Genomic DNA, 27,493 nt, shown 5'->3' with positions numbered 1-27,493 from the left:
GTACATATACTGTAGGGATGAAGAGGAGGTCGTACATTAGGTACATATACTGTAGGGATGAAGAGGAGGTCGTACATTAGGTACAGATACTGTAGGGATGAAGAGGAGGTCGTACATTGAGTACAGATACTGTAGGGATGAAGAGGAGGTCATACATTAGGTACAGATACTGTAGGGATGAAGAGGAGGTCGTACATTTTATACAGATACTGTAGGGATGAAGAGGAGGTCATACATTAGGTACAGATACTGTAGGGATGAAGAGGAGGCCGTACATCGGGTAGAGATGAAGAGGAGGTCATACATTAGGTACATATACTGTAGAGATGAAGAGGAGGTCGTACATTAGGTACATATACTGTAGGGATGAAGAGGAGGTCGTACATTAGGTACATATACTGTAGGGATGAAGAGGAGGTCGTACATTAGGTACAGATACTGTAGAGATGAAGAGGAGGTCGTACATTAGGTACAGATACTGTAGAGATGAAGAGGAGGTCGTACATCGGGTACAGATACTGTAGGGATGAAGAGGAGGTCGTACATTAGGTACAGATACTGTAGAGATGAAGAGGAGGTCGTACATCGGGTACAGATACTGTAGGGATGAAGAGGAGGTCATACATTAGATACAGATACTGTAGGGATGAAGAGGAGGTCGTACATTAGGTACATATACTGTAGAGATGAAGAAGAGGTCGTACATTAGGTACATATACTGTAGGGATGAAGAGGAGGTCATACATTAGGTACTGTAGGGTATGGATCACAGATCTTCATGGGGGACCATGGTGTACAGATGAAGCATGTGGAGGCTACATATATCTTATGTCATCATACATAGAAAGTTTGTTGTCCGTGTGTTTCTAGAATATGTCTGAGCGTCTTCTCATCATTCAAGCCAGCTAACCTGTTTCTCTTTGCTGCAGGCGATCATACACCCCGATACGAATGAGAAGATTTTCATGCCTTTCCGAATGTCAGGTACTAATTCCCAATCCAGAATACAGCTGGGGGCATGTATAAAGTACATTACACAGGTGGATTACATACATATACAGAGGTGACAAGGAGCAGGAGCTTAGTACATTGAAGAATAAAATCACAGGGGGGTTCTAGTTGTGGCTGATGAAAAAGAATCTTTGGAATGAACTGGAACACTATATATATATATATATATATATATATATATATATATATATATATGTACATCTCACATGTAGCCACCCCCCTAAATCCATTTATTATTGTTTTCATTATTGTTGAGACACATCTCACAATGGGAGGAATTCTACAGGTGATATACGGTATTAATTCATGAGGAAAGATCTGTAAGGAGAAGGTGTAATGGATTACTGAAGGTATAATTACAATGTCACATTCCTTTGCCTTCAGCCCCAAATCCATCCTATGTATTTCTTTACGATTTGGTGTCTTCCAGCTGAATTTGTCGGTAATAGGTATAGATTAGGGATAGAGAGATCTGTCCCATTTACACTTTATTGGGCAACATTAATGGGCTCCCCCTAGTGGATTAGACTGGAATGTCAGAGCAAAAGGTTATTCTAATTGTACGTTTCACAGAACTCTAATGATTGCTTGGTTTTATTTTCAGGTTATATTCCCTTTGGGACTCCTATAGTAAGTATAAACGGTTCTACCTCTTTTATAGTTACATTTCCAGTATCATGAGCTTTTGTAATGATCTTTCAGGGGGGGGGGGGGGGGGGGTGTCCTTCATACCTCATCTCATACCCAATGTAAAGTGCTTGGAATCCTATTGAGAGAGGCGCTATATAAATAAAATACTAATTATTATTACTTACAGCAATACAAACACCGGTGGCTATAAGGCCTAACATGCAGCATGAGAGCATTAATACATGTGCTGCATTTCCATACAGCCCGTGGTACAGAGACGAGCACTGTGTATTAGTCTTACGTGTGGTGACAAGTCCACTTCTGGAGATCATAGGAGGATCTGCCTCAGGCAGTCTCCATTGCTGTATAGGAAATGTTAAAAATAAATCTTTAATTACGGGTCCTAGAACGGCAGTCCTTCCTTAGTACACATAGCTGGTATCTCTGTACTAGAGTACTAGTGCTTTATTTATTTTTTTCAGAAAGACAAGAACATTAAACTAAAATGTAGTAAATAAAAGTAACGCTCAGTTGACGACACGTAATAAAGTTATAACACAACTGGAAAATGTGTCCTCACAAACACCCAACCTGGTCACAACAGGGTTAAGCTGTCAGCAAATTTCAGAGTTGAGCCTGATTCAGCTGAATGACAAATGGAGACCACAGGGCTAATTTACTAATGCTGCATGTGGGTGCAGGGGTTTGGTTGCCCCGCTAGACAGATGAGAGCTAATTGCTGATTGGTTGCTGGTTCAGCGCCAGTTTTGTACGTAAATACAACGTTTGTAAATGGGCCCTTCTGTCTTCTCAGTGAGGGATGAGAAACTACATATAAAATACTTATTGTCCGAGGTTTAATGTCAGGGTGATTGGCACAACACGCCCGCCATTCAGTGCAAGTCCTGGGCGGCCACGGTGATATCACGGGGCGCAATCATTTTTTTTTATTTTAAATCACTAAATCATAATGTTTCTTTATTGAATTTTATTTTTGTGAACATAACAAAACAGACAAACTTTTCGTTAACAAGAGCAGAGAGTGCGTTAAACCCACAAATAGCTGGGAAAATAACTAGAGTAAGAAGCATCCTCAAATACAACAAATCTCATTGTCACTATTGAAAGTATACAAAAAAAATAGTTAACTTAATCAGATTAGTTTGTGAGTTTTATTAGATTGAACACTGGAGGGTTTCAGTGTACTGCGTGAGGCTGGATATCCAACAGTGGTCTAATATAAATGATAGAATATAGCTCTCCTAATAGTCTTCCTTGTCCCCATTCTGTGTGGTAATCATCATCATCATCTATTTATTTATATAGCGCCACTAATTCCGCAGCGCTGTACAGAGAACTCACTCACATCAGTCCCTGCCCCATTGGAGCTTACAGTCTAAATCTCTAACATACACGCACAGGGGCAAACGCAGGATTTGTAGAGGGGGGGTTTCCACACCACGCCACCAGTGGGCGTGCCCAGCATGCATGGGGACGTGGCTATAATTTTAGACAGTGTTTGGCTGCTCTCCAACTCTTCCTATCCCCATAACATTCATGGGCAATGCTGCGTGGACTACTGTTAGGTGCACGCAGCTCTCCCTTTTCAAGCAGAGCTGTGTGAGGCGGGGGCAGGGCCCAGCCACCTCAATTATACAGTGCCGCTTGGGGCGGGGGGGTTTCCAGGCACTAGGAACCCCCCCCCCCCCCCTCCTCGGTTTGCCTATGAAGCACCAAGGCCAAATTTGGAGTTAAACAAGAGGCCCCAAATGTTATATTTATTCATGGTTTCCCAGTTTGTATGCATAAGGCTTCCATGATTCATGGTATCGCTAACCAGGCTTATCCAGCCTTGAGACGAGGGGGGCTAATCTGCCAACCACTTCCTATCATGACTTTGGCGAGGGAGGTCAACTTAGGAATACATTTGAAAATAGAAGTGTTAAAGTTTCCCAGACAGGACACAATGACGTGTACATCGTTCTTCAGAAACCAGCTGGTACCTATGCAGCCCCTTACCCCCCATCCACCCCAGCTCGGTCAGCGGCTGCTTGATGTGAACAGGTCGTTCTTCTCCCCAACAGATAAAGAATTAATATGATACAGATGAGCGCAGTATTAATCGTAACACGTAATGAGCAGGCGTGGGCAGGAGAAACCTTTTAAGATGACTGCGGTGAAGTGTGTGTGAGTCACTTTACTTACACTCCTATTTGACAAATGTTGCTGACACTAAGTCCGTCCTCATTTCCTGAGGGTCTCTCTCCGGACAGCTTTATGGCTGCTGAAGACAAGTGGCTTCATTACTTTGCAGGCTTCCTTTTGAATTGGGCTGGGTTAAGGAAGCGACATTCCAGCAGCAGCACATGAAATGAACATCATTTAGCTGTAAACACAGAACTGCCTTCCAGCCCCCGTCAGACAGACCACTCTTCCCTCTAGTGCGGGATGCTTCTCTTTGGGGATCCAGCTGTATCCCTCCAGGGTACAAACTGACCTCCTTTAACCAGTCAGCCCATCACTCTTCTACAAGATAATGTTTTCATATCTCTCACTTCAATTGCTCTCATTTTCAAAGGGTGTTGAAGCTTCAAGCCCACTTAGTAACATAACTCAGGGCTGAAGCTTTGCACTTTGCCATATAACCTCTCCTCTAATGAGGATATTTTTTTTCCCCTAAGTATGATGTATTTAAATGATGGTCCCTCGTTCAGACAAGCTGCTTCCACTAGATATATTTGATAAACATACGTGTTTGCCATGAAGCCTGTGAGCTCCAGTTCAGAAGATAATATCCCTCCACAGGAGTTGCTGTGTTTAGATTGGTTCCTCTGGGTTTTGAACACTACAATACCGCCTTAATTACTCCTCCAACTTCAAACTGCATTTTGTGTTACCTTTTCTGCAGGCATTGGCTTACAGGAGTCAAATATTAGCTGATGCAACCATTCTGGCTGCTGTTGGGTGATGATGTCACGAGAGAGCGGCTGATACTGTTTGGTGCTTCTTTAATGCTTGCAATGTTGCAATGGATGATGGGTGTTGTAGTTGTTCACAGTGCTATGGCTTTACAGCAGGCATGCCTTCCCCCACCATGGCTGCATTATGAGAAGGTGATGTCACAAATCCCTAGTCAATTGATAGGGTTAATATGGCTGATATCAATGGGCCTGATTCAATAAGGAAAGTTGAGCAAAAAATTGAGTGAGTTTTCTTACTTAATTTTTCAGGACAAAACCATGTTGCAATGCAAGGGGTGCAAATGAGTTTTTATTATTTTGCACATAAGGAAAATACTGACCATGTAGCACACAAATACTTGATAGCTTATTTGTACACTGAAATTTGAAGTTGATCTAGGACATGACCTACCCCAACTATAAATCTGCCATCACAGTTTACATTTACCTCCCCCTCCAATGCAGCATGGTTTTACCTTACTTGCTTACTTTTGCTTATCTTTCCTTAGTAAATCAGGCCCAATATTCTCTAGTAAATTGGGCAACATAGCTGCTTCCACTGTAAATGATTAAAACAACTCCAAATCGCTTAGGGGTCTTTAACCTGCATTTGCTTTGTCAGCGCTAACATGGTTCCTATGCAATATCTCTAATTGGTCTATAACTGTCCCAATTAAACTTTCACTACACCTGACATGACGACTTCAAAGAGTCCAGTGGAGGTATCTGGAGGCAGCGGAGCGTGATCACACACCTGCGATCTGCTGGCTCACCTTCTATCAGAGAACCATTGACGTCTCAGACCTCAGATCCTAGATGCCATTTGTTTGATGATTGTGAACTGTTTTCTGGTGTAATCACCTTACGTCGGCCTCAGGAACTGATGTGCAGACATTCCATTCATGTTACCAGGCAGCCCCCTCTGGGCTCCGACCTGCTCTGCCCCACTAGTATTATTCACACAAGTGTTGTGTTGTTCTGTTACAGTGGGATGATACTTCACCTCTGCTTCCCCCACTTATTTCCCCACCTAGACTAAATGAGTTATGGGGTGTAAACAAATAAATAATTGAATACATTTAATTCCAGTTGGGAGTTAATTCAGCCAAGATTATTGAATGCTAACTCAGGATATTTTGTATAAAGATCCCAGATTCGCTTACAACCAAGGAAAACTAAGTCAGGAAAGCTAGGATTGGATTGTTGACCTGACTGTCAGGACTGTCTTAACGCATGGGCACGCTGGGCAGTTGCCCCGGGGCCCCACGAGCATGGGGGCCCCATTGGCTTGCAAACTTTTCATCATATTATTCCTGGAGATTTATTCAGAACCTTCAAACCCTCTATATTGAAATGTTTAGTTGGACTAATCACCTCAGTATCAGCTGTTATCTGTACATGTAGTCTTGCTGTTGCGAATACTTACCGTATATACTCAAGTATAAGCTAACCCATTTAGAAGCCGAGGCACCTAATTTTACCACAGAAAACTGGGAAAACTTATTGACTCGAGTATAAGCCTAGGGTGGGAAATGACTTGCTTCTTTTAATAAGCTTAGGCTCCCAAAATGTCTCCAAATGTACCAAAAAATCAGCAACCATATTAGTAAGGTGTATATATAGTGTATATATAGTGTATATAGCGTTCACATGGGATAGCAGATGCCACAATTTTGAAAATATTGCAGAGGATATGTTTGTCATTAATAATTACTAGATAAACTGCTCACCCCAGGTACTGCGCCCGTCTCCTACTAGGCTGTCTATAGGACAGTACACACATCTTGCATCTCTGTCTCATTGACGAGGAGCTCTGGATGTGTCCCCCTGTGTTTACTCTCCTCTGTGCCTGGGAGGGAGGGATTTTCTTCAGCCCTTAACTTCCGCAGTGGAGCGCATGTGCGTTTCACTGCGGTGTTAAGAGCTGAGAGAACGGGACTCACTCGAGTATAAGCCGAGGGGGGCTTTTTCAGCATAAAAAATGTGCTGAAAAAGTCGGCTTATACTCGAGTATATACGGTATCTTAACCTTAATGAAAACAACGTACACATACTAATTGTACATCGGTGGGTGAGTGGTTGTGTAGATAGGGCCCCAGTGCACTACTTTGCCCGGGGGCCCATAATGTTGTTAAGACGGCCCTGCTGACTGTACTACAAAAAATAGAAATCTCCATTACACTTTGTGCATTCTTTGAATTGTTATAAATTTAAGGCAGTTTTTAATATAAAGCCTGTTCTCGTCATTCAGGAGTCAGTGTTGTTTTTAAATGATGCAGACATTAACCCACGGACGTCTAAATACTATTTACTCACAAAGCTCCGACGACAGCAATTACTGGAGAATGAGAGCTAGCGGTTATCGACTCTATAGTCTATAGATCAGAGTCTCCATTCATTTCTATTGTCTCAGCAGTGAAGCGATTAAGCACAGAGTGTAAAAGATGGTGTTTTAATGGTTTGTATGACATTATTAGGATAAGTCTTTCATACCTCACTGGAGTAGATGAACTGCCTGGTGTTAGCCATCATTCTGTACTAGTAACCTGGGTAGTGTGTGGGGTATATGCACATTTATATCTGTATCCAGGGCAGAAGAGGGACATAACACAACACTGTGACACAGAGCATTATGGGTAGGGCCTTGAACCGTCCTCCTCCTCCAGTTGTAGGTCTGGCTACTTAAATTGTCCGTCTTCACCTCTATGGGCAGCTATTGATGTCCGCAGTGTCGTCGCTTATTGATGTGATTTGTTTCCTCTTCTGCAGGTAGTAGGTCTTCTGCTGCCAAATCAGACCCTGTCATCCACTGTCTTCTGGCAGGTAAGTGACTTACCCGGGGGCAGACGCAGGATTTGTCACATGTGGGGGGTTTACAAATGTTTTGATTTGGAATATAGCAAAAACTTGCTGCATATTAATAGAATTAGAAAAGTACAATGTATATATATGTTATAACGTTTTAAATAAGAAAAAGACAGGCATAAAATAAGCCCCAGATTAATATTAACCTTACATTACATAATACACATTCCATAATACGCATTCCAGAATATAACATTACATAAATCCACTCTGACCATCTTACCAAATGAATATAACTCTGTAAAATGATTATTAATCTCCCCTCACATCCAATTAAAATAAATAACGATCTTAGGTTGTGAACCATTGTGGAGACTCTTCACGCCGAGGGGGAGGTGACCAAGAAGGGCCACACGCCGGGGCCCGGGAAGCTCTCAGCGGCCCTGTCTGTACAACAGATTATACAGTCCCACGTCTCTAGGTCCCCCCCAGTAGGTGTGTACGGCGGGAGGTAACTGAGAACGTAGCTGATAGAAAGCAGCAATATGTCACCCGATGTGCTCAGACTGATAGTAATGGGTGTTATTCTCTAGGCCCCTCGGGCAGTCTGTAGAACTGGCTCTTTACGTTCTCTTTCAGACTTTACTAGAGTTTTATTACCTTCATCACCGAGACATGTTTTATTAGAAGAACCAGACAAGCCCACTCTGATACCAGGAGCACAGTCTTTCTCATGTGTAACGTACATTGGGACTGATTGATTAAGGACGGTTAATGCCGACTTGTGCTGTGATTTGTCTACAATCCCTCTGCGCGTGCCCAGAACCGGACGATACACCAGTGAGCGCAGCAACGTCCAATCATCTTTGAGCCTTACTACAGCCTGTGATTTCAGGGGTACACCGGGAGGGGACTGGGCGTATGCGTGTTGTCATTGTACAGTACGGGCGTGCCAACCTCACCCGCGCGCCAAGCCTTGGTCATCTCAAAAGTACGTGTTGTCCAGTCGTATCACTTGCACCAGCTACAGGTCAGGTGTAAGTGCCGAGTGATGGTGATGACAGCCGTGTATACAGCTAGAACATGTGTTTGTAATCAAGAACAACTGCCGAAATGTATTTATATTCAATACATATTAATAACATCCTCATAAATGTATTTTATGTAAGAATAAAAGGAAAAAACTTTTTTTTTTTTTTTTTTTTTTTATGGTTTGTTATTAATGACTATATTATTAGCAGGTGACATTGATTTTGTGGCTTTATTTTCCACATTGGAGGTATCCTGCAGTGTACTATCTGTTAGAGCAGAGCGGACCTACACGTGTTTATACACAGATGTATCTTACATCTGCTCCTTGTTGAATACAGACGTGCGTATGTCCGATGTGCATCCGTTTTACGTTTGTTAATGAATGAGGCCCAATAACAAATGTTAGTTTCTTCTAGTAGAATGCACACACCGGAATGACACCAGAATGCGCAGCGGAGTGTTGGGATGACGTCTTACACTGTAGGTGGTCGGCATTTCTGCGCTGATCACAGTTAATGTCCAGTTGATTCCTGTTTTGTTCTGTACTGATACAGGGGTAACATATCACAGTCCCTGGTGCAGATCTGCCCCTGGATGAACCATATGACAGTGCAGTTATCCCATGCAGGAGAACAAGCTGCTGATACTTGTTGTTCAGTATTATATTTACACTGCAATATAGAGCTTAGGACGCACCCCCTTCCCAACGTAAACCTGTCTGCATATTTTACATTTACTCCCCTAGTTGGAATTACCCCTAGGTCTAAATGAGGACTATTAGGGGGTAGTTGGCAGTAGTTCACGTTCATTAGGGCACATTTACCAACATTTGATTTGTGGGGCACAGTTTGGATTGAACCACAGCAACCAATCGGCAATGAGCTTTTACCTGTCTAGTGTAAGCCGGTGTCTGATTGGTTGCTACAGTGCATTGTTGGTACATAACCGCTATTAGCCCAGTTCATGTGTCCTAAGGTTCCATTGTACAGAATGATGTCAGTATACAGTGACATTATCCTCACCGTCCTCATCCAGTCTGTGACAGAACAGCTCACTTTGGCTGTATCCAGGGAGGACTCAGCTGGTCACATGGTAATTTGCAATTATTGGTTGTCTGCAGGCTGGTTCTGGTGGGAGTATTTCACACCCATTCCTCGCAGACACCCACCGTGCCCATCTTATCCTCTCCCCTCTTCCTTTGTCACAGCCGTGCTGTCATATTAATGCAGATCATCTCCTTGTTTCCCCAAACTTAAAGGATCGCTAAAGTTACAAAATACAGTAAATATACAGTACAAGGACACTTTCTGATTCACTGACAGAACCTGCTGGACTTTGTAGTTCTGTTTACTGTGCATCCGCGTGCTAGCTATTGTTCTCTGTTACCAACCTTGTTCAGACTGACTGTGGCCAGTAGAGATTGACTGTAGTCCGTTTAAATTGGAGTACGGACAGGAATGTTGCTGTGCATAGAAAAAATATGTCCCCCATGATATTATATATATAATACATCGATGCCAGACTGAGCCTCCGACCCAGGACACATAGCCGGATACACTCCGTCCCGGGAGGTTTCTGCCTTTATCCCAGCTCGCAAGGCCAAGGAATTGTATGATGTAAGTTGTATACAGCATAACACCGCACAGGACACAACCTGGCATCACTATAAACCCCGTGTGATGGAGAAACACAGAGTACAGTGTACTTCTACCCATAGCTGATAGATTTACTCTAACACAATGTGAGGAGCTTACTGGTTTTATTTTTCTTATAGGTTTATTGATTAAAATGTCAAAGGCGTAATAGCCCTTGTTTATTGTGTCTTGTGTATGTGTATAATGTATATAGTAAGAGATGTAAGTATAATAATAAATATTGCAGGGGTATTCCAAGCTTTTATAAAGGTGTTATTAATTCAGCTTCACCGGAGAACCATTTTTTTGTCTCTGTTGGGAGGTATGTAAAGGGACACAGTCTACATTTTGGTATCGGGATACATCCACACCCCTTCCAAAATGAGCAAGTGGTCACGTCACGACGGCGGCATGGCCAGGTAACCGGGGGCCTGTCTGGTGCTTTTCAAGCACTAGGTCATTCCAATACCCCTCTCCGCCCTTGATTATACCTGTGCATTGCTGCCAACGCCCGCTCACCGCTGCCAAGCTCAGCAGTTGGGGCAGAAGTTCTGACTGGCAGGTTGGCAGAGGATCCACTACAGTCGGGGTGGTCATGTCTAAATTGACCCGGTTGGGAGGTATGTCCTACAAAAACTCTGCTGAAAATGGTTATCACGTGTGTAATCCTCTCACAGAACAACACTTCGGTAGTTTTTAGCTAACATGGGTCTGGTTTGTCCCCTCAATTGCCCAGTGATAGTCACAGTGTTTGGGATTGATAACTTGTATGACCCGAGTGACCAGGCCTGACCAATATCTGTCCACAATGACCGCATAAAATCGAGCATGGTAAATTCTGTACCCACCAATGTTTGGGAGCAAAAATTGTAAGCTTCTTGGGTCATTATGTATATAAATAGATAGATCTATTCTCACATCGTATGGGACATGGCAGCAGAGAGGTTAATACCCAGATTACGGATCCCACTCAGTCGGTGACATGTGTTTGTCACTGTCACCGTGGTGACATTTAGAAAGGAGCCGTGGGCTTTGATAACTCCTGCGTGGCTCAGAAGGCCGTCTGTTCACTGGAATAAACACCCTGGCTCTGACAAGGACTTCCGTCTCTCCTCAGACAGCTCACACGTAACCTCCCTGCTTTATTCCTGAGGGATGAGCAGAATTAGCTTATTTCACCCCAATAGCAGAAATAAAATGCACTGTTCCCCCTCCCATCCCAATAGCTGTCCCTCCCCATCCCAATAGATATCCCTCCCCATCCCGATAACTGTCCCCCTTCCTCCTGCCACCACAACCATTTATCCTGCAAACAGTTATGATACAGAACGGAGATAAACCCCGATCAAACTGTTCTAATCTACTTTACCTCACAAAACTCTGATGTACATCTGTTTTACAAGGTGACACTAAGTAATGGCCGCAGTTATAAATGTATTTTCCTTTCTATCACCCTGCATGCTGCGGTCTGTACGATTTGTCTGTACTCGCCGTACTGCTGGACTGACCAGAACAAGCGGTGTCCAGGGTCTGCCAGCGTCCGATGATTATACACAAAGCTGTATTTCTTATTATATCTTCTGCAATTATAACAGAGTGTTCCCTTTACACCCATGTATGATCCCAGAGGTCACGTGACCGCGGGGAGTGAACAGAGCACTTTGTATGTTGTCCCATCCTTTCTTCCATTAACACATTTTTACCCTCTCTTTATTATCTAGTGGTTGAATCAAAGCCACAACGCAGGTGTCAACTATGCAAATCGCAACGCTACCAAGGTGAGAATCCACATGCGGGGATCTGATTGTCTGAGCGCGCAGTCACTGGCCCCATGCAGCTAAACTAATTATATCCTCGTCCTGACTGTTCCTTCATCCCAGCCGCATCCTGGCCGTACTGCTCCATCATCACCTGCACCTGCAGACACTTGTGTTAGATAAATAGTCATGTGACCCCGCTCTCTGCTCTTTTCTTACTTTCTTTACGTGTTTGCATCTCTCGCTCTTTCTGTCCATAGTTTTAGCAGTGGCTGGTGTGAAGAAGTAGCACTGTGCGGATTGTTTATGATATTTATATGTGATGTGTGTGTGTCATGTTATCTTCTATGGCAGAATGGAGCCATGAGACCTGTACAATGATCAGTGATCCCACAGAGGATAAGATCCGTCTTTCCTAGTAGATACGTTTATTAAGGAGAACTTCTCACACTCGTTCCCATCACACTGTTCTCTGTGACAACTGGTATATTTGAAAACACTAAAGGACCTAGTATTCCTGGGGACTAAGAGGAGTCCTTTAGACAGTAACATGCAGTAATAGTATCCACTCTGTGGCACAGGCTTCTGGTGTTTCAGTTTCATGGTAACTTCCTGGTCAGTTTACAGAATGTCTTACAGACAGACAGGCGGTCAGCGGAATGTCTAACAGACAGGCGGTCAGCGGAATGTCTAACAGACAGGCGGTCAGCGGAATGTCTTACAGACAGGCGGTCAGCGGAATGTCTTACAGACAGGCGGTCAGCGGAATGTCTTACAGACAGACAGGCGGTCAGCGGAATGTCTTACAGACAGGCGGTCAGCGGAATGTCTTACAGACAGGCAGTCAGCAGAATGTCTTACAGACAGGCAGTCAGCAGAATGTCTTACAGACAGGCGGTCACCGGAATGTCTTACAGACAGACAGGCGGTCAGCGGAATGTCTTACAGACAGGCGGTCAGCGGAATGTCTTACAGACAGACAGGCGGTCAGCGGAATGTCTTACAGACAGACAGGCGGTCAGCGGAATGTCTTACAGACAGACAGGCGGTCAGCGGAATGTCTTACAGACAGACAGGCGGTCAGCGGAATGTCTTACAGACAGACAGGCGGTCAGCGGAATGTCTTACAGACAGGCGGTCAGCGGAATGTCTTACAGACAGGCGGTCAGCGGAATGTCTTACAGACAGGCGGTCAGCGGAATGTCTTACAGACAGGCGGTCAGCGGAATGTCTTACAGACAGGCGGTCAGCGGAATGTCTTACAGACAGGCGGTCAGCGGAATGTCTTACAGACAGGCGGTCAGCGGAATGTCTTACAGACAGGCGGTCAGCGGAATGTCTTACAGACAGGCGGTCAGCGGAATGTCTTACAGACAGGTGGTCAGTGGAATGTCTTACAGACAGACAGGCAGTCAGCGGAATGTCTTACAGACAGGCAGTCAGCGGAATGTCTTACAGACAGGCGGTCAGTGGAATGTCTTACAGACAGACAGGCGGTCAGCAGAATGTCTTACAGACAGGCGGTCAGCAGAATGTCTTACAGACAGGCGGTCAGCTGAATGTCTTACAGACAGACAGGCGGTCAGCGGAATGTCTTACAGACAGACAGGCGGTTAGCGGAATGTCTTACAGACAGGTGGTCAGCGGAATGTCTTACAGACAGACAGGCGGTCAGCGGAATGTCTTATAGACAGACAGGCGGTCAGCGGAATGTCTTATAGACAGACAGGCGGTCAGCGGAATGTCTTATAGACAGACAGGCGGTCAGCGGAATGTCTTACAGACAGGCGGTCAGCGGAATGTCTTACAGACAGGCGGTCAGCGGAATGTCTTACAGACAGGCGGTCAGCGGAATGTCTTGCAGACAGGCGGTGAGCGGAATGTCTTACAGACAGACAGGCAGTCAGCGGAATGTCTTACAGACAGGCGGTCAGCGGAATGTCTTACAGACAGGCGGTCAGCGGAATGTCTTACAGACAGGCGGTCAGCAGAATGTCTTACAGACAGACAGGCGGTCAGCAGAATGTCTTACAGACAGGCGGTCAGCGGAATGTCTTACAGACAGGCGGTCAGCGGAATGTCTTACAGACAGACAGGCGGTCAGCGGAATGTCTTACAGACAGACAGGCGGTCAGCGGAATGTCTTACAGACAGACAGACAGGCGGTCAGCGGATTGTCTTATAGACAGACAGGCGGTCAGCGGAATGTCTTATAGACAAACAGGCGGTCAGCGGAATGTCTTACAGACAGGTGGTCAGCGGAATGTCTTACAGACAGACAGACAGTTAGTAATTATTGGATGGCTGTGCAGAAATAAGATTGTTCACCCAGTATTGCTAAGTGTCATACATGTCTTCTGAGATAAGTGACTGTGTCTGAGGGAGTGATATATAACCTGACTCTTTCTCCTGTGTGTTTCCAGCCTTCTCCAACATCCAAGTTCATCCTGGGATACACAGGAGCTGTCGTCAGTGCGGTCTCTATAGCGGTGAGTAGTGATTGTACGTTACACGTGTGTTTTATTATGTACATGTCATGTTACATGGAACACACTAGAGCTGTCCTGTTGTAGGACTACAAGTACCTGTATGCCCTGGCAGTGGTTGGTTGGTTATAGAAGAAATGTCAGCTTTATTGTAACGTTCTAAGAAGTACACCAGGACCACATGTATGTAACTAGCGAGACACCAACTGCTTACTGTACACATACAGAGAGTGCGCCACGTCCCCGTGATGTCACGGGGAGTCCTGTCAGGGGACTATTAAAGCTACTTCAGCAGGAAGGGACTATGTGTAAGACATCCTCCTAACCCTGATGTGAGCACTGATCTCCTTCACTCACTATGAGGAGCACTGTTACACAAGATAATAAGAGGGGAATAGATCTCCTACACTGCGAGGAACACTGCTGTATAAGATAATAAGAAGGGGATTGCCATACATACTGCTATATATGATAATGTATTTATATATTAATTTTTACCACAAAGCTTTACAGATGGGAACAAACAAAGTAATAAAACAAGACTGGGTAATAATAAATAAAGGGGGTAGAAGGTCCTGCTTGTAAGCTTACAATCTATACGAGGAGAATGGTGTATACACAGAAATGATTAATAGTCTCCTCTTCCTACGTCACTGTGATGAGCTCTGTTATACGAGGTAATGAGGGGAATGCTATACACACAGACATGGTCACTGATCTCCTCCTCCTACTGTCACTGTAATGAGCTCTGCTGTACAAGGGAACGTGGAGGGGAATGCCATTCACACAGACATGGTCTCCAGTCTCCTCCTTCTAAATCACTGTGAGGAGCTCTGCTGTAAAGGGAACGTGGAGGGGAATGCCATTCACACAGACATGATCATTTACTGTTTTCTTTCTGGTTTATGGAGCTTTCGGTTTATGGTCTCTGGTTAAAAGCTCTCATACCTGCGTGTATATATATTTGTTTTTTCTATAATTATCTCACAAATAATAATATAAAAACATAACAGTAAAATATCCGCACAGATAATAACCTAGTACACAGTGGTCTGACGAGATCCCCTGTTCTGGATGCATCAGCCAACTTACATTGTGCGTCAGTCACTTATCATAACACCAATCTCTCTAGGGCACTAATAGTTTGGTGGCTGTAGCTGGTGCCTTATGGTCACTGTGAGCAGACAGTGATACATATGGCTGATTCCTGAGTGACAGATGTAATATAGATAGACAGACCCAGGTCTTGGTTCTATAATTCATGTTAGACCTGAATGAGGCTAAACTGAGCCGCATATTAGGAGATAAACAGCGATTTGAAATGAATGAAGGGAGGTTATGAAGGGGAAGAATGTTGGACTTTGTAGTGATGTATTTACACCACGCACCAGATGCTAACCCACAATTGTAGGGGCTGAAAAGTGGGTGTACACCCTCAAATGCTCATGGCAGACAAGTAGGCGTCTAAATATAAAATCAGTGTGGGCCAGTGTGTAAATGACCTGTGCAGTCCTGCAGTGGGACTAGTGAATGGAAGTACATAATAAAACCACAAGAGTAAAAGGAGTATATTAACACAAAATAATGTATATACTATAACCAGACAAATGCAATAGGTTACAGTGTTTTCCCCAGAAAAAGTTTGACAGCCGGGTGGTATTAACAAGTAGCCGGATGGGGGCAGTTGTAATACTCATCATCATCGTCATCTGTTTATATATCGTACAGAGAACTCACAATGAAAAAATGCTACGTATAAATTATAATTAAAGCAATTCCATTGCCTTAGTTCTATCTCCGCTTTTGGTTTAGTGGTGTTTAAATGACATTTGAGGCCGGTCCCATATGGTGTGATAGTGTGAGCTCCACAATCCTCTATAGGAAGTCTGCAACAATATCTTCCCTTTATCTCGGATATCTCTTTGATAAGCTAAGGAAGCTCAGTGCTATTTACATACAATCAGACCTGTATGATATGATTTGCGTAGTTTTTTTAATGACATTGAAATGAATGGCTATAAATGCCCACACTTATAGAGCCACCCCCGACCAGCCCGCTGCACTTGTTCTATGCCAGGAGCACCTTAACAGCAATACTCACCGACTGCTACTTACCTTCCCTAATTGTCATGCTGCTAGGGGTCTCTGTTTCACCCCCTTGTCAGTCTAGTCCTGCTCCCTTTACTCACCAAGCGTCAGGAAGTGAGATGCTCTGCTAGTCACCATTATTGTGCTCCTGTTTTATTCACAGAGGTGTGTTATAATCCCCCCATGGCCAATCTTTTAACGGAGTTTTAATACGATGTTCAGTCTGCAGTTTGGGGAAGTCTCGTGGCTCCGGCTGGATTGATCGAGGATGTTGGGTGTGTAAAGGATGAGGAAAATACTTCTTAATGACAGGTTAGAGAGAGTTCTATTTATTACAGAAATAAATAAATGCATGTCAGAATATACTGGGGAATTGAACACAAACATTGGCTCATTAGGCAAAGAATCAATATGGTCATTGGCCATTCTCCAGCATCTCAGCAAATGAAGAAATAATTATTACTAATTGGAAAGTTATGGCTGCCTAATTGGACTCGGCTCTGACTCTGCAGTAATCTCTGTATAGTTATTGCTCAGTGCTGCAGTCTGCATGGAGCAATCCTCAGCAGGGTCGTCCAGTCATGTGACTTCCCTGCGGCTGCTTCCGCCACATGTGTCATGGACAAACGTGTTCCAGGATATCTTATTGTGTGCCTAATGCAAGCAACATGCGTGAGAGCACCACAGATTCTGCCCATGTAAATAAACAATGATGCACATTATAATGGGCCTGTATTGCACCTTCGCTAATCACTTTGCTATTGCACTGGTTAATCTAGATAACCTGCAATTCGAGGTGCCCATTTATTCTCCGCTCCACAGATTCAATGCACAGAGGGGCGCACTGTGTAAAAGTGTCAATGTATATTTATTAGGTGTGTTTGAAGGACACAGCATCCTCTCCAGCCCTTCTATCTCATTTTAATTATCCTGACCCACAAATTGCAACTTTTCTACCAGTGCGCCTACTCTGTACTTAGGAAGGATCGCTGCCGCTCCTACTCTGTACTTAGGAAGGATCGCTGCCGCTCCTACGCTGTACTTAGGAAGGATCGCTGCCGCTCCTACTCTGTACTTAGGAAGGATCGCTGCCGCTCCTACTCTGTACTTAGGAAGGATCGCTGCCGCTCCTACTCTGTACTTAGGAAGGATCGCTGCCGCTCCTACTCTGTACTTAGGAAGGATCGCTGCCGCTCCTACGCTGTACTTAGGAAGGATCGCTGCCGCTCCTACTCTGTACTTAGGAAGGATCACTGGAAAGTCAGAATACTGGGATGATGTCATATCAGTGACTTGCTTGTTGTGCGCTGTGTACATGTTGTCTGTCCTATAGAGGAAGACTCGGCACTAAAGGTTTGTACACAGCAATCCTGATGTTCTATCATATCATCAGGACTCTGTACCCTTATATAGTACTCCCAACACCTCACCCCAATATGAAAAAGCAAAAGGAGGGCGCAGAGTACTTTTATACTTTTACTTTTATACTTTTACTTTTACCTCACCCCAATATAACCGTTACTGTAGCAGAACAACATTCATCACTAAGATAAAAGCCTCAGTGTTTTTAATAAGTTAATAAACCAAAACCTACACACAATGGACGTGAACATTTTATGACCATGCAGCCCTAGAATTAACTAGGAATTAGTGACATCACACCTGCCTGTGTGACATCACTGCTTTGTAGTGACCTGACGGCTGCTTCTGAATATTGGTTTAGTGCAAAAAATGGTTACTTCTGCTGCATGCCTCAAAGATTCATATAATGTCTTACATTTCAGTCCAACTAATATATTATGAATGAAACCAGATCCAGAGGAGATTCAACAGATATAAACACATCCAGTAGAACTTCTTGCCGTGCGCGATCAAACTCTCCTCCAGCATTCAAATGTAAACGCTCTCTGAAAACCCATCTCTTTTATAGAGCTCACCCTACTGCCACCTATACTACTCACACTAATGCACCCTCACACCTACCTTACTCCCATCTATACTACCCACACTAATGCACCCTCACAACTACCCTACTACCACCTATACTACCCACACTAATGCACACTCACAACTACCCTACTACCACCTATACTATCCGCACTAATGCACACTCACAACTACCCTACTACCACCTATACTACCCGCACTAATGCACCCTCACACCTACCCTACCCCCACCTATACTACTCACACTAATGCACCCTCACACCTACCTTACTCCCATCTATACTACCCACACTAATGCACACTCACAACTACCCTACTACCACCTATACTATCCGCACTAATGCACACTCACAACTACCCTACTACCACCTATACTACCCGCACTAATGCACCCTCACACCTACCCTACCCCCACCTATACTACCCACACTAATGCACCTTCACACCTACCCTACTACCACCTATACTACCCACACTAATGCACATTCACAACTACCCTACTACCACCTATACTACCCGCACTAATGCACACTCACAACTACCCTACTACCACCTATACTACCCGCACTAATGCACCCTCACACCTACCCTACCCCCACCTATACTACCCACACTAATGCACCTTCACACCTACCCTATGCCTACCTATACTACCCACACTAATGCACCCTCACACCTACTCTACTCCCACCTATATTACCCACACTAATTCACACTCACACCTACCCTACTAACACTAATGCACACTCACACCTACCCTACTCCCACCAATATTACCTTCACTAATACACCCTCACACCTACCCTACTCACCAATATTACCCACATTAATGCACCCTTACACCTACCCTACTCCCACCTATACTACTAACACTAATGCACCCTCACACGTACCCTACTCCCACCTATATTACCCACACTCACATCTACCCCACTCCCACCAATATTATCCAAACTAATGCACCCTCACACCTACCCTACTAACACTAATGCACCCTCGCACCTACCCTACTCCCACCAATATTATCCACACTAGTGCACACTCCCACCTACCCTACTCACCAATATTACCCACATTAATGCACCCTCACACCTACCCTACTAACACTAATGCACCCTCGCACCTACCCTACTCCCACCAATATTATCCACACTAATGCACCCTCACACCTACCCTACTCACCAATATTACCCACATTAATGCACCCTTACACCTACCCTACTCCCACCTATACTACCCACACTAATGTACCCTCGCACCTACCCTACTCCTACCTATACTACCCACATTAATGCACCCTTACACCTACCCTACTCCTACCTATACTACCCACACTAATGCACCCTCACACCTACCCTACTCCTACCTATACTACGCACACTAATGCATCCTCACACCTACCCTACTCCTACCTATACTACGCACACTAATGCACCCTCACACCTACCCTACTCCCACCTATACTACCCACATTAAAGCACCATCACACCTACCCTACTCCCACCTATGTTGCATACTTGCCCACTCTCCCGGAATTGCTGGGAGGCTCCCGAGTTTCGGGGAGTCCTCCCGGACTCCTGTAAGAGTAGTCAAACCTCTCAGACCCTGTAAAATGCCGAAATTCACGGCATTGAATTGTGGAGGGGGACACTTAATTGCGTTATCAAGCCCCGCCCCCCGCTATTTAATTCCTTGAATTTCTGTATTTTATGGGGCTATAGTGACGTGAAAACATTGTCACGCCCCCTCCTACCCTCTGTCATATGATCTCTACTGCGATCTCCCGGAGTGCAGATTTAAAAAGTAGGCAAGTATGCTATATTGCCCACAATAATGCACCCTTACAACTGTCCCATTCTCCACTCTGAGCAATACTTGTGCCCCTCCTTTCAGCCCTTTATTTTCATGTCGGCATTTATTTTGTCTACCTTGTATATCCTACACTGTATGTGTGGTTGTATAGAAAGTATTGTGTGGTTGTTTAGAGATTATTGTGTGGCTGTGTAGTCCTGTGTGCTTGTATAGAGAGTAATGTGTGGTTGTATAATCCCGTGTGGTTATATAGAGAGTATTATATGGTTGTATAGAGAGTAGTGTGTGGTGGCATAATTCTGTGTGGTTATATAGAGAGTATTTTGTGCCTTTATAATCCTGTTTAGTTGTATAAAGAGTATTGTTTGGTTGTATAATTCTGAATGGTTATATACAGAGTATTGTGTAGTTGTATAGAGAGTATTGTGTGGTGGTATAATTTGGTGTGGTTGTATAGAGGGTATTGTGGGGTTGTATAATGTTGTATGGTTTTATAGAGCGTATTGTGTGGCTTTGTAATCCTGTATGGTTGTATAGACAGTATTGTGTGGTTGCATAATTCTGTATGGTTGTATAGAGAGTACTGTGTGGTTGTACAGAGAGTATTGTGTGGTTGTATAATGCTGTATGGTTGTATAGAGGGTATTGTGTGGCTGTGTAATCCTGTGTGGTCATATAATCATGTTGGAGCACAGGTACAGCACAGGACAGCCATATACCCAGCACTGTGCTGACAGAGAATGCCACATACAACATATCAGAGCAGGAACCTAGTAAGGGTCAGCTCAAATAACCTAAAAAAAACACAAGATAAAGTAATGCAATACTGAGAGGGATAATGTTCCATTTATTTATATATCTAACCTGCAAAAAACCAAATAATTTCATAATTCGGTTCTGTATTCCTAAATGGGTGTGCGAGGGCTTCTGACATTCACAACACAGTTATTCAGGGTCACAGCTGATAATCTGGCCTTCCATGGCCTGTAAAGACATCGTATAGAAGCCAATTTGAATCTGTTGCTGCTCCACTGCTGTGGAACTACAAATGCCAGCATGCCCACCAGTTAGTGAGCCACACGTTAGGGTGAGAAAAACACAATCCTCTGTGAAACCTGACATGTTTGGCTTTGTTTTGTTATGGGTTTTTATTTTAAGGTCTTTCTCTCTGTCTTTAAAATGCACGTAAACAAGGATGAAACGATTACAATATACTACCAAATAAAGCCCAGTCCCATTAAAAAGACCAGAATGTAGTTATTTATTCAATAAGATTAATTATAGAGTTGGAAGTTCATTAGTAGTTATAAATGTATGCGCTGCACAATATTATAGGCGCTATATAAATAAACAATGATAAATAGAAAAGACAGAACTAGCACAGAGTAAAGAAGACCCTATAAACCTTCCCATGTACGAGGGCTGGGAGTAACTGGTAACATGTATGATAATACTGTAAGCGGGACACTCTTTCCCATAAATCTCCGTACGTGTCCTGTGCTAATTTCCATGCAGTTGTCAGTTTTGGGTGGATAACCAGGATCCGCAGCTGTGACAAACAGTTAAAGCATTATCCGCCCGAGTAATCAAAGCCAACTTCTAAGTGTAGACCCTGGCAGAGGTCACAGCCATTGGACATGGATTCCGTGGGAATACAAATAATTAATGGCAAAAGGTTAACTAGATTTTTAGTTAATCACTACAAATATTATCTCTTTATGAGGACAAGAGAGAGCTTAGATTCCGGGGAGCCTGACCTGGCAGACTGATTTGTCTGACCCCTAATAATGACATGTGCTCTGCCTCCCCATCGTCCTCTGTGCATCTCAGTGGGCAGCTGTCTCCGAGGGGTCCCGTTTAATTAATACCAGCTCTGCGCAGACCACTGGGGGTGATAACACTTGTTTTCAGGTCATCTTGCTCTAATAGGCGCTCACTGGGAGGGGATTTGCAGCTAATTGACAGCAGCTATCAGTTAATGAAGTCTTTGGCCTTACACGCCAGAGGAGCATCACACAAAGAGACGTAGCGTTTAGTTAAAGAATGACCTAGTACCTCTCCAAGCAGTGCGGGGAAGTGACACAGGAAGACTAAACCTGAGCTTATTGCTGCCCCATGCAGGGCTTCAGCCAGAGCCTGTCTGTATAGAAGGAAATAGGCTGTTGAAGACTACTGATGTACCAGGAGAACAAAAGGTCGGCTTTGTCTTATCAGGAATAAGGAACTTGCTGAAACCACAGCTGTTTATCAATAACAAGCTATGTTCTGCTACTATCACTGTTATGATTACTGTCTTATAAATGTCTTATTATATAACAACAATGTATCAGACTTTACAGAGGCAATTTATTCACATCAAAATAAAAGTGTAACCAAAGTACTGCACAATTTAACGTCGTTTGTGGCTTACAATGATCAGCATTTCACTACATGTAGCAATTATATTACATTGCCAGTGCCCCAGCGGAGCTTACAATCTAATCTCCCCACCACAGACACACCAGAACCAGTTAACCTATCAATATGTTTTTGGATACTAGGAGGAAACCGGAGCAACCTGGGGAAACCCACACGGGCATGGGGAGAACATGCAAAACCAATGCAGTGTGCCCCCAGTAAGAGGTGGTGCCTCCAGTAAGAGGTGGTGCCCCCAGTACGAGGTGGTGCCCTCAGGTATTACCACGCAGTCTGTTGTTTTGTGTCTTCCAGTTGCACTATGGAGGAAATGTGCTTTTCTAGATGCATTACCATCAATGTAATACAGATATCACTCGCTCACAATTCATCATCATCATCATCATTTATTTATATTAGAGATGCTCACTGACCCCCGTGTTTTGGTTTCGGTTTTGGATCTGGGTTACCGTCGTGTTTTGGTTTTGCCAAACCGCCCTTGCGTGTTTTGGTTTTGGTTTTGGTTTTGTTTTGCTATTTTTGAAAAAATAAAATTTTTTTGGTCTAAAATAATCTAATTTAGTGCTCCACCAGTTTCTTGGATAAGTGAGGTAATTCTAAAGCTAATAAATTATGAAAAAACAGTTTAATCCCTGGTAGGCCGTCCTTAATTCTAACACTTGCCTGCAAATTATACAGACAAACCTGGTTGTCTTCCCCCTCCCTCTTTGATTATTGGCAATGTAGCCATCGTCTTTGGGTGTATATTACACCATCCACTTGTAGTTGAATAGAAAAAAAGCAGTCTGCATAGACTGTAGAATTAGAAAGTAAAAATAAATGGACCAAGGTCGTTTGGTGGCTATCTATGCCCCCCCCCCCCGCCCTCCACTTGTAGTTGACTAGAAAAAAGCAGCCTGCATAGACTGTAGAATTAGAAAGTAAAAATAAATGGACCAAGGTAGTTTGGTGGCTATCTATGCCCCCCCGCCCTCCACTTGTAATTGAATAGAAAAAAAGCAGCCTGCATAGACTGTAGAATTAGAAAGTAAAAATTAATGGACCAAGGTAGTTTGGTGGCTATCTATGCCTCCCCACCCCCGCCCTCCACTTGTAGTTGAATAGAAAAAAGCAGCCTGCATAGTGCATAGACTGTAGAATTAGAAAGTAAAAATAAATGGACCAAGGTAGTTTGGTGGCTATCTATGCCCCCCCGCCCTCCACTTGTAGCTGAATAGAAAAAAAGCAGCCTGCATAGACTGTAGAATTAGAAAGTAAAAATAAATGGACCAAGGTCGTTTGGTGGCTATCTATGCCCCCCTCCCCCCCCCGCCCTCCACTTGTAGTTGAATAGAAAAAAAGCAGCCTGCATAGTGCATAGACTGTAGAATTAGAATGTAAAAAGAAATGGACCAAGGTAGTTTTGTATCTGTCTGCACCACTAGGAGTAAAATAGAAAACTATTCAGCCGTTATAGACTGTAGAATATAAATAGAAATTGAGAAAGGCAATTTTGTATCTGTCTGCGTCATAATCATCAACATCCTCATTAGCGCCCTCGTCGCCTACACAAATCTCCCCCTCATCCTCTTCTATTTCCAATGTGGCATCCTCACTTGGTGTATCACCGGCTACACTCGGGCTGTTCAGGCAAACATCAGCAGAACTGTTGAAAAGGTCCTCCTTTATGGGTAAACAAACAGAACGCTCACGATTAGACAAACCACTGTTGGATGGACTCTCCACAGGGATTGTCATTTGTGATTCAGAGCAAACATTATACTCTAATGCCTTACTGTTATCTTGCAGCTCGGCTTTGACGCGTAACAGTAGTTGTGCACCACTTGTAGGCTCGGTAACATTTTTTGATCTGCCACTAATAGACAAAGGTGAAGGCCTCATTCTCTCTTTGCCACTGCGTGTGTAGAATGGCATGTTGGCAATTTTTTTTTTATCGGCACTTAACTTTTCCTCAGTTACACTTCTTTTTCGCTTCAACACAGTAAATTTTTTTTGGGTGTGTGTTTTTTTGACTGATTTCAAAAGACTGTAGTTTGACATCGCCTTTCCCAGATGACGTACTGGGAACACTACCATCAGGACTGGTGACAGAACCTGGTTGCTCAATCTGCTCATATGTGGACTGCTTTGAATCCATTCTGAGCCCAAAGCACTTGTAGTGCTACAAATTGTTTTAGATACTGCTGACAAATATGACTTTTGACAGCCAGAAATATTAATGCAAAAGAATGGTGGACACCCCAAAAGCACTTGGGAGTGCTATATATATATTTTTTTACACTGCTGCCAAATAGGACTTTAGTTTTGACAGCCAGAAAAAATAATGCAAAAGAATATGGGACACCCCAAAAGCACTTGGGAGTGCTAAATATTATTTTTTTAGACTGCTGACAAACAGGACTTTTGACAGCCAGAAATATTAATGCAAAATAATGGGGAACACCCCAAAAGCACTTGGAGTGCCAGAAACTGTACAAAAAACCCTCCTCTATCCTCCTCTTACTGCTGTAACAACTGGTATTAAGATTACAATGGTATTGCATACAAACAATAATGTGTCCAATTACTGCTCTGTCCCTGCGCTGATATAGCCAGTGTGACCTAACCCTGCTCTCTCCCTCTGTCAAATGGCGATGGATTGCTGTGGAGGCTGCTATTTATGCATTTCAAGTCTCGCGAGAACCGAGCTCATAAATACGAATACGTTACGATGACGTTTTGCCTCGATTTCGAATCCGAATGGGCGGGAGAGTACCGAGCCTGCTCAGCTCGGTACTCGGATAGGCTAAATTCGGATGGATTCGGATCTCGGGGAACCGAGCCCGCCCATCTCTAATTTATATAGCGCCACTAATTAAGCAGCGCTGTACAGAGAACATACTCACATCAGTACCTGCCCCATTGGAGCTTACAGTCTAAATTCCCTAATATACACACACACTCAGACAGACTAGAGTCAGTTTGTTAGCAGCCAATTAACCTACCAGTATGTTTTTGGAGTGTGGGAGGAAACCAGATCACCCGGAGGAAACCCACACAAACACAAGGAAAACATACGAACTCTTCACAGATAAGGCCATGGTCGGGAATTAAACTCATGACCCCAGTGCTGTGAGGCAGAAGTGCTACCGTGCTGCCCACAATTGCCGCATTTAATGAAATCAGCCCCGATGTCTCCTCACTCTTATGATTAATGTCAGGCAGTAGGTTCCAAACATACATACATACATACATGTACAGTAAGGTGGTCTTCTGGCTGATCAGTAAGATACACACAGAGCAGCAGACGTACGTACATGTACAGTAAGGTGGTCTCATGGCTGGATCAGTAAGATAAATAGGACCCATCAGACAGGTTAGGGTCGTTATTGGTAATTAGACCATAAAACTGTAAGATGTGATAGATCATTAAATGCACAGTAATCAAAGTGAAGATTATGCAGCTCCCTTCACATACATTATATTATTACATGTGCAAATACCCGTCTCTTGTCCTCTCTTCTCCACACGACTATTAAAATGCTTTTAAAATACCACTATATGTTATATATACATATTATACCATAGTAATAATAGGCGCACACATTTTCTATTATACAGTTATTTTCTGTGAAATTCCTCATTTCACCTCTTACTTTTAAATAAAAGTAAATTATTAAATGTACAAGCGTAACACTATCACAGAAATTGACTCCATATTTAAATTATTTTAACAAGGGAGATGGGAGGGGTGACTGCAGCATTATTATTATATGTGTATGTAGGGGAGGTGACTGCAGCATTATTATTATTATATGTGTATGTAGGGGAGGTGACTGCAGCATTAATATTATGTGTGTATGTAGGGGAGCTGACTGCAGCATTATTATTATATGTGTATGTAGGGGAGGTGACTGCAGCATTATTATTATATGTGTATGTAGGGGAGGTGACTGCAGCATTATTATTATTATATGTGTATGTAGGGGAGGTGATTGTAGCATTAATATTATGTGTGTATGTAGGGGAGGTGACTGTAGCATTATTATTATTATATGTGTATGTAGGGGAGGTGACTACAGCAGTATTAATATGTGTGTATGTAGAGGAGGTGACTGCAGCATTATTATTATTATTATATGTGTATGTAGGGGAGGTGACTACAGCAGTATTAATATGTGTGTATGTAGAGGAGGTGACTGCAGCATTATTATTATTATATGTGTATGTAGGGGAGGTGACTGCAGCAGTATTAATATGTGTGTATGTAGAGGAGGTGACTGCAGCAGTATTAATATATGTGTATGTAGAGGAGGTGACTGCAGCATTATTATTATATGTGTATGTAGGGGAGGTGACTGCAGCATTATTATTATGTGTGTATGTAGAGGAGGTGACTGCAGCATTATTATTATACGTGTATGTAGGGGAGGTGACTGCAGCAGTATTAATATATGTGTATGTAGGGGAGGTGAAAACAGCATTATTATATGTGTATGTAGGGGGGTGACTGCAGCATTATTATTATATGTGTATGTAGGGGGGTGACTGCAGCATTATTATATGTGTATGTAGGGGAGGTGACTGTAGCATTATTATTATATGTGTATGTAGGGGAGGTGACTGCAGCAGTATTATTAAGTGTGTATGTAGAGGAGGTGAATGCAGCAGTATTATTATATATGTAGGCGAGGTGACAGCAGCATTATTATGATGTGTGTATGTAGGGAGGTGACTGCAGCATTATTATAATGTCTATGTAGGGAGGTGACTGCAGCATTATTATTATGTGTGTATGTAGGGAGGTGACTGCAGCATTATTATGATGTGTGTATGTAGGGGAGGTGACTGCAGCATTATATGATGTGTGTATGTAGGGAGGTGACTGCAGCATTATATGATGTGTGTATATAGGGAGGTGACTGGGCAATTATTAT

At 43.4% G+C, this 27,493-nt stretch overlaps 1 protein-coding gene across 2 annotated transcripts in view; it reads left to right on the top strand.

Moving 5' to 3' along the window:
* SFXN5 (sideroflexin 5) overlaps positions 1 to 27,493 on the top strand; it is a 185,600-nt gene that overhangs the window by 56,818 nt on the left and 101,289 nt on the right. For both annotated transcript variants that reach the window (XR_012679705.1, XM_075189508.1), the window contains exons 5-9: positions 930 to 984; positions 1,616 to 1,641; positions 7,371 to 7,424; positions 11,794 to 11,850; positions 14,253 to 14,318. Coding sequence is in view for 1 of the 2 variants with exons in the window: in XM_075189508.1 (XP_075045609.1) it covers positions 930 to 984; positions 1,616 to 1,641; positions 7,371 to 7,424; positions 11,794 to 11,850; positions 14,253 to 14,318 (258 nt within the window). In the remaining variant the exon portion in view is untranslated. The remainder of the gene's footprint in view (positions 1 to 929; positions 985 to 1,615; positions 1,642 to 7,370; positions 7,425 to 11,793; positions 11,851 to 14,252; positions 14,319 to 27,493) is intronic.

This window comes from Mixophyes fleayi, chromosome 1 (assembly GCF_038048845.1).
Source record: "Mixophyes fleayi isolate aMixFle1 chromosome 1, aMixFle1.hap1, whole genome shotgun sequence".
Taxonomy (NCBI): Eukaryota; Metazoa; Chordata; class Amphibia; order Anura; family Limnodynastidae; genus Mixophyes; species Mixophyes fleayi.
This window is presented reverse-complemented; position numbering and strand designations above follow the sequence as displayed.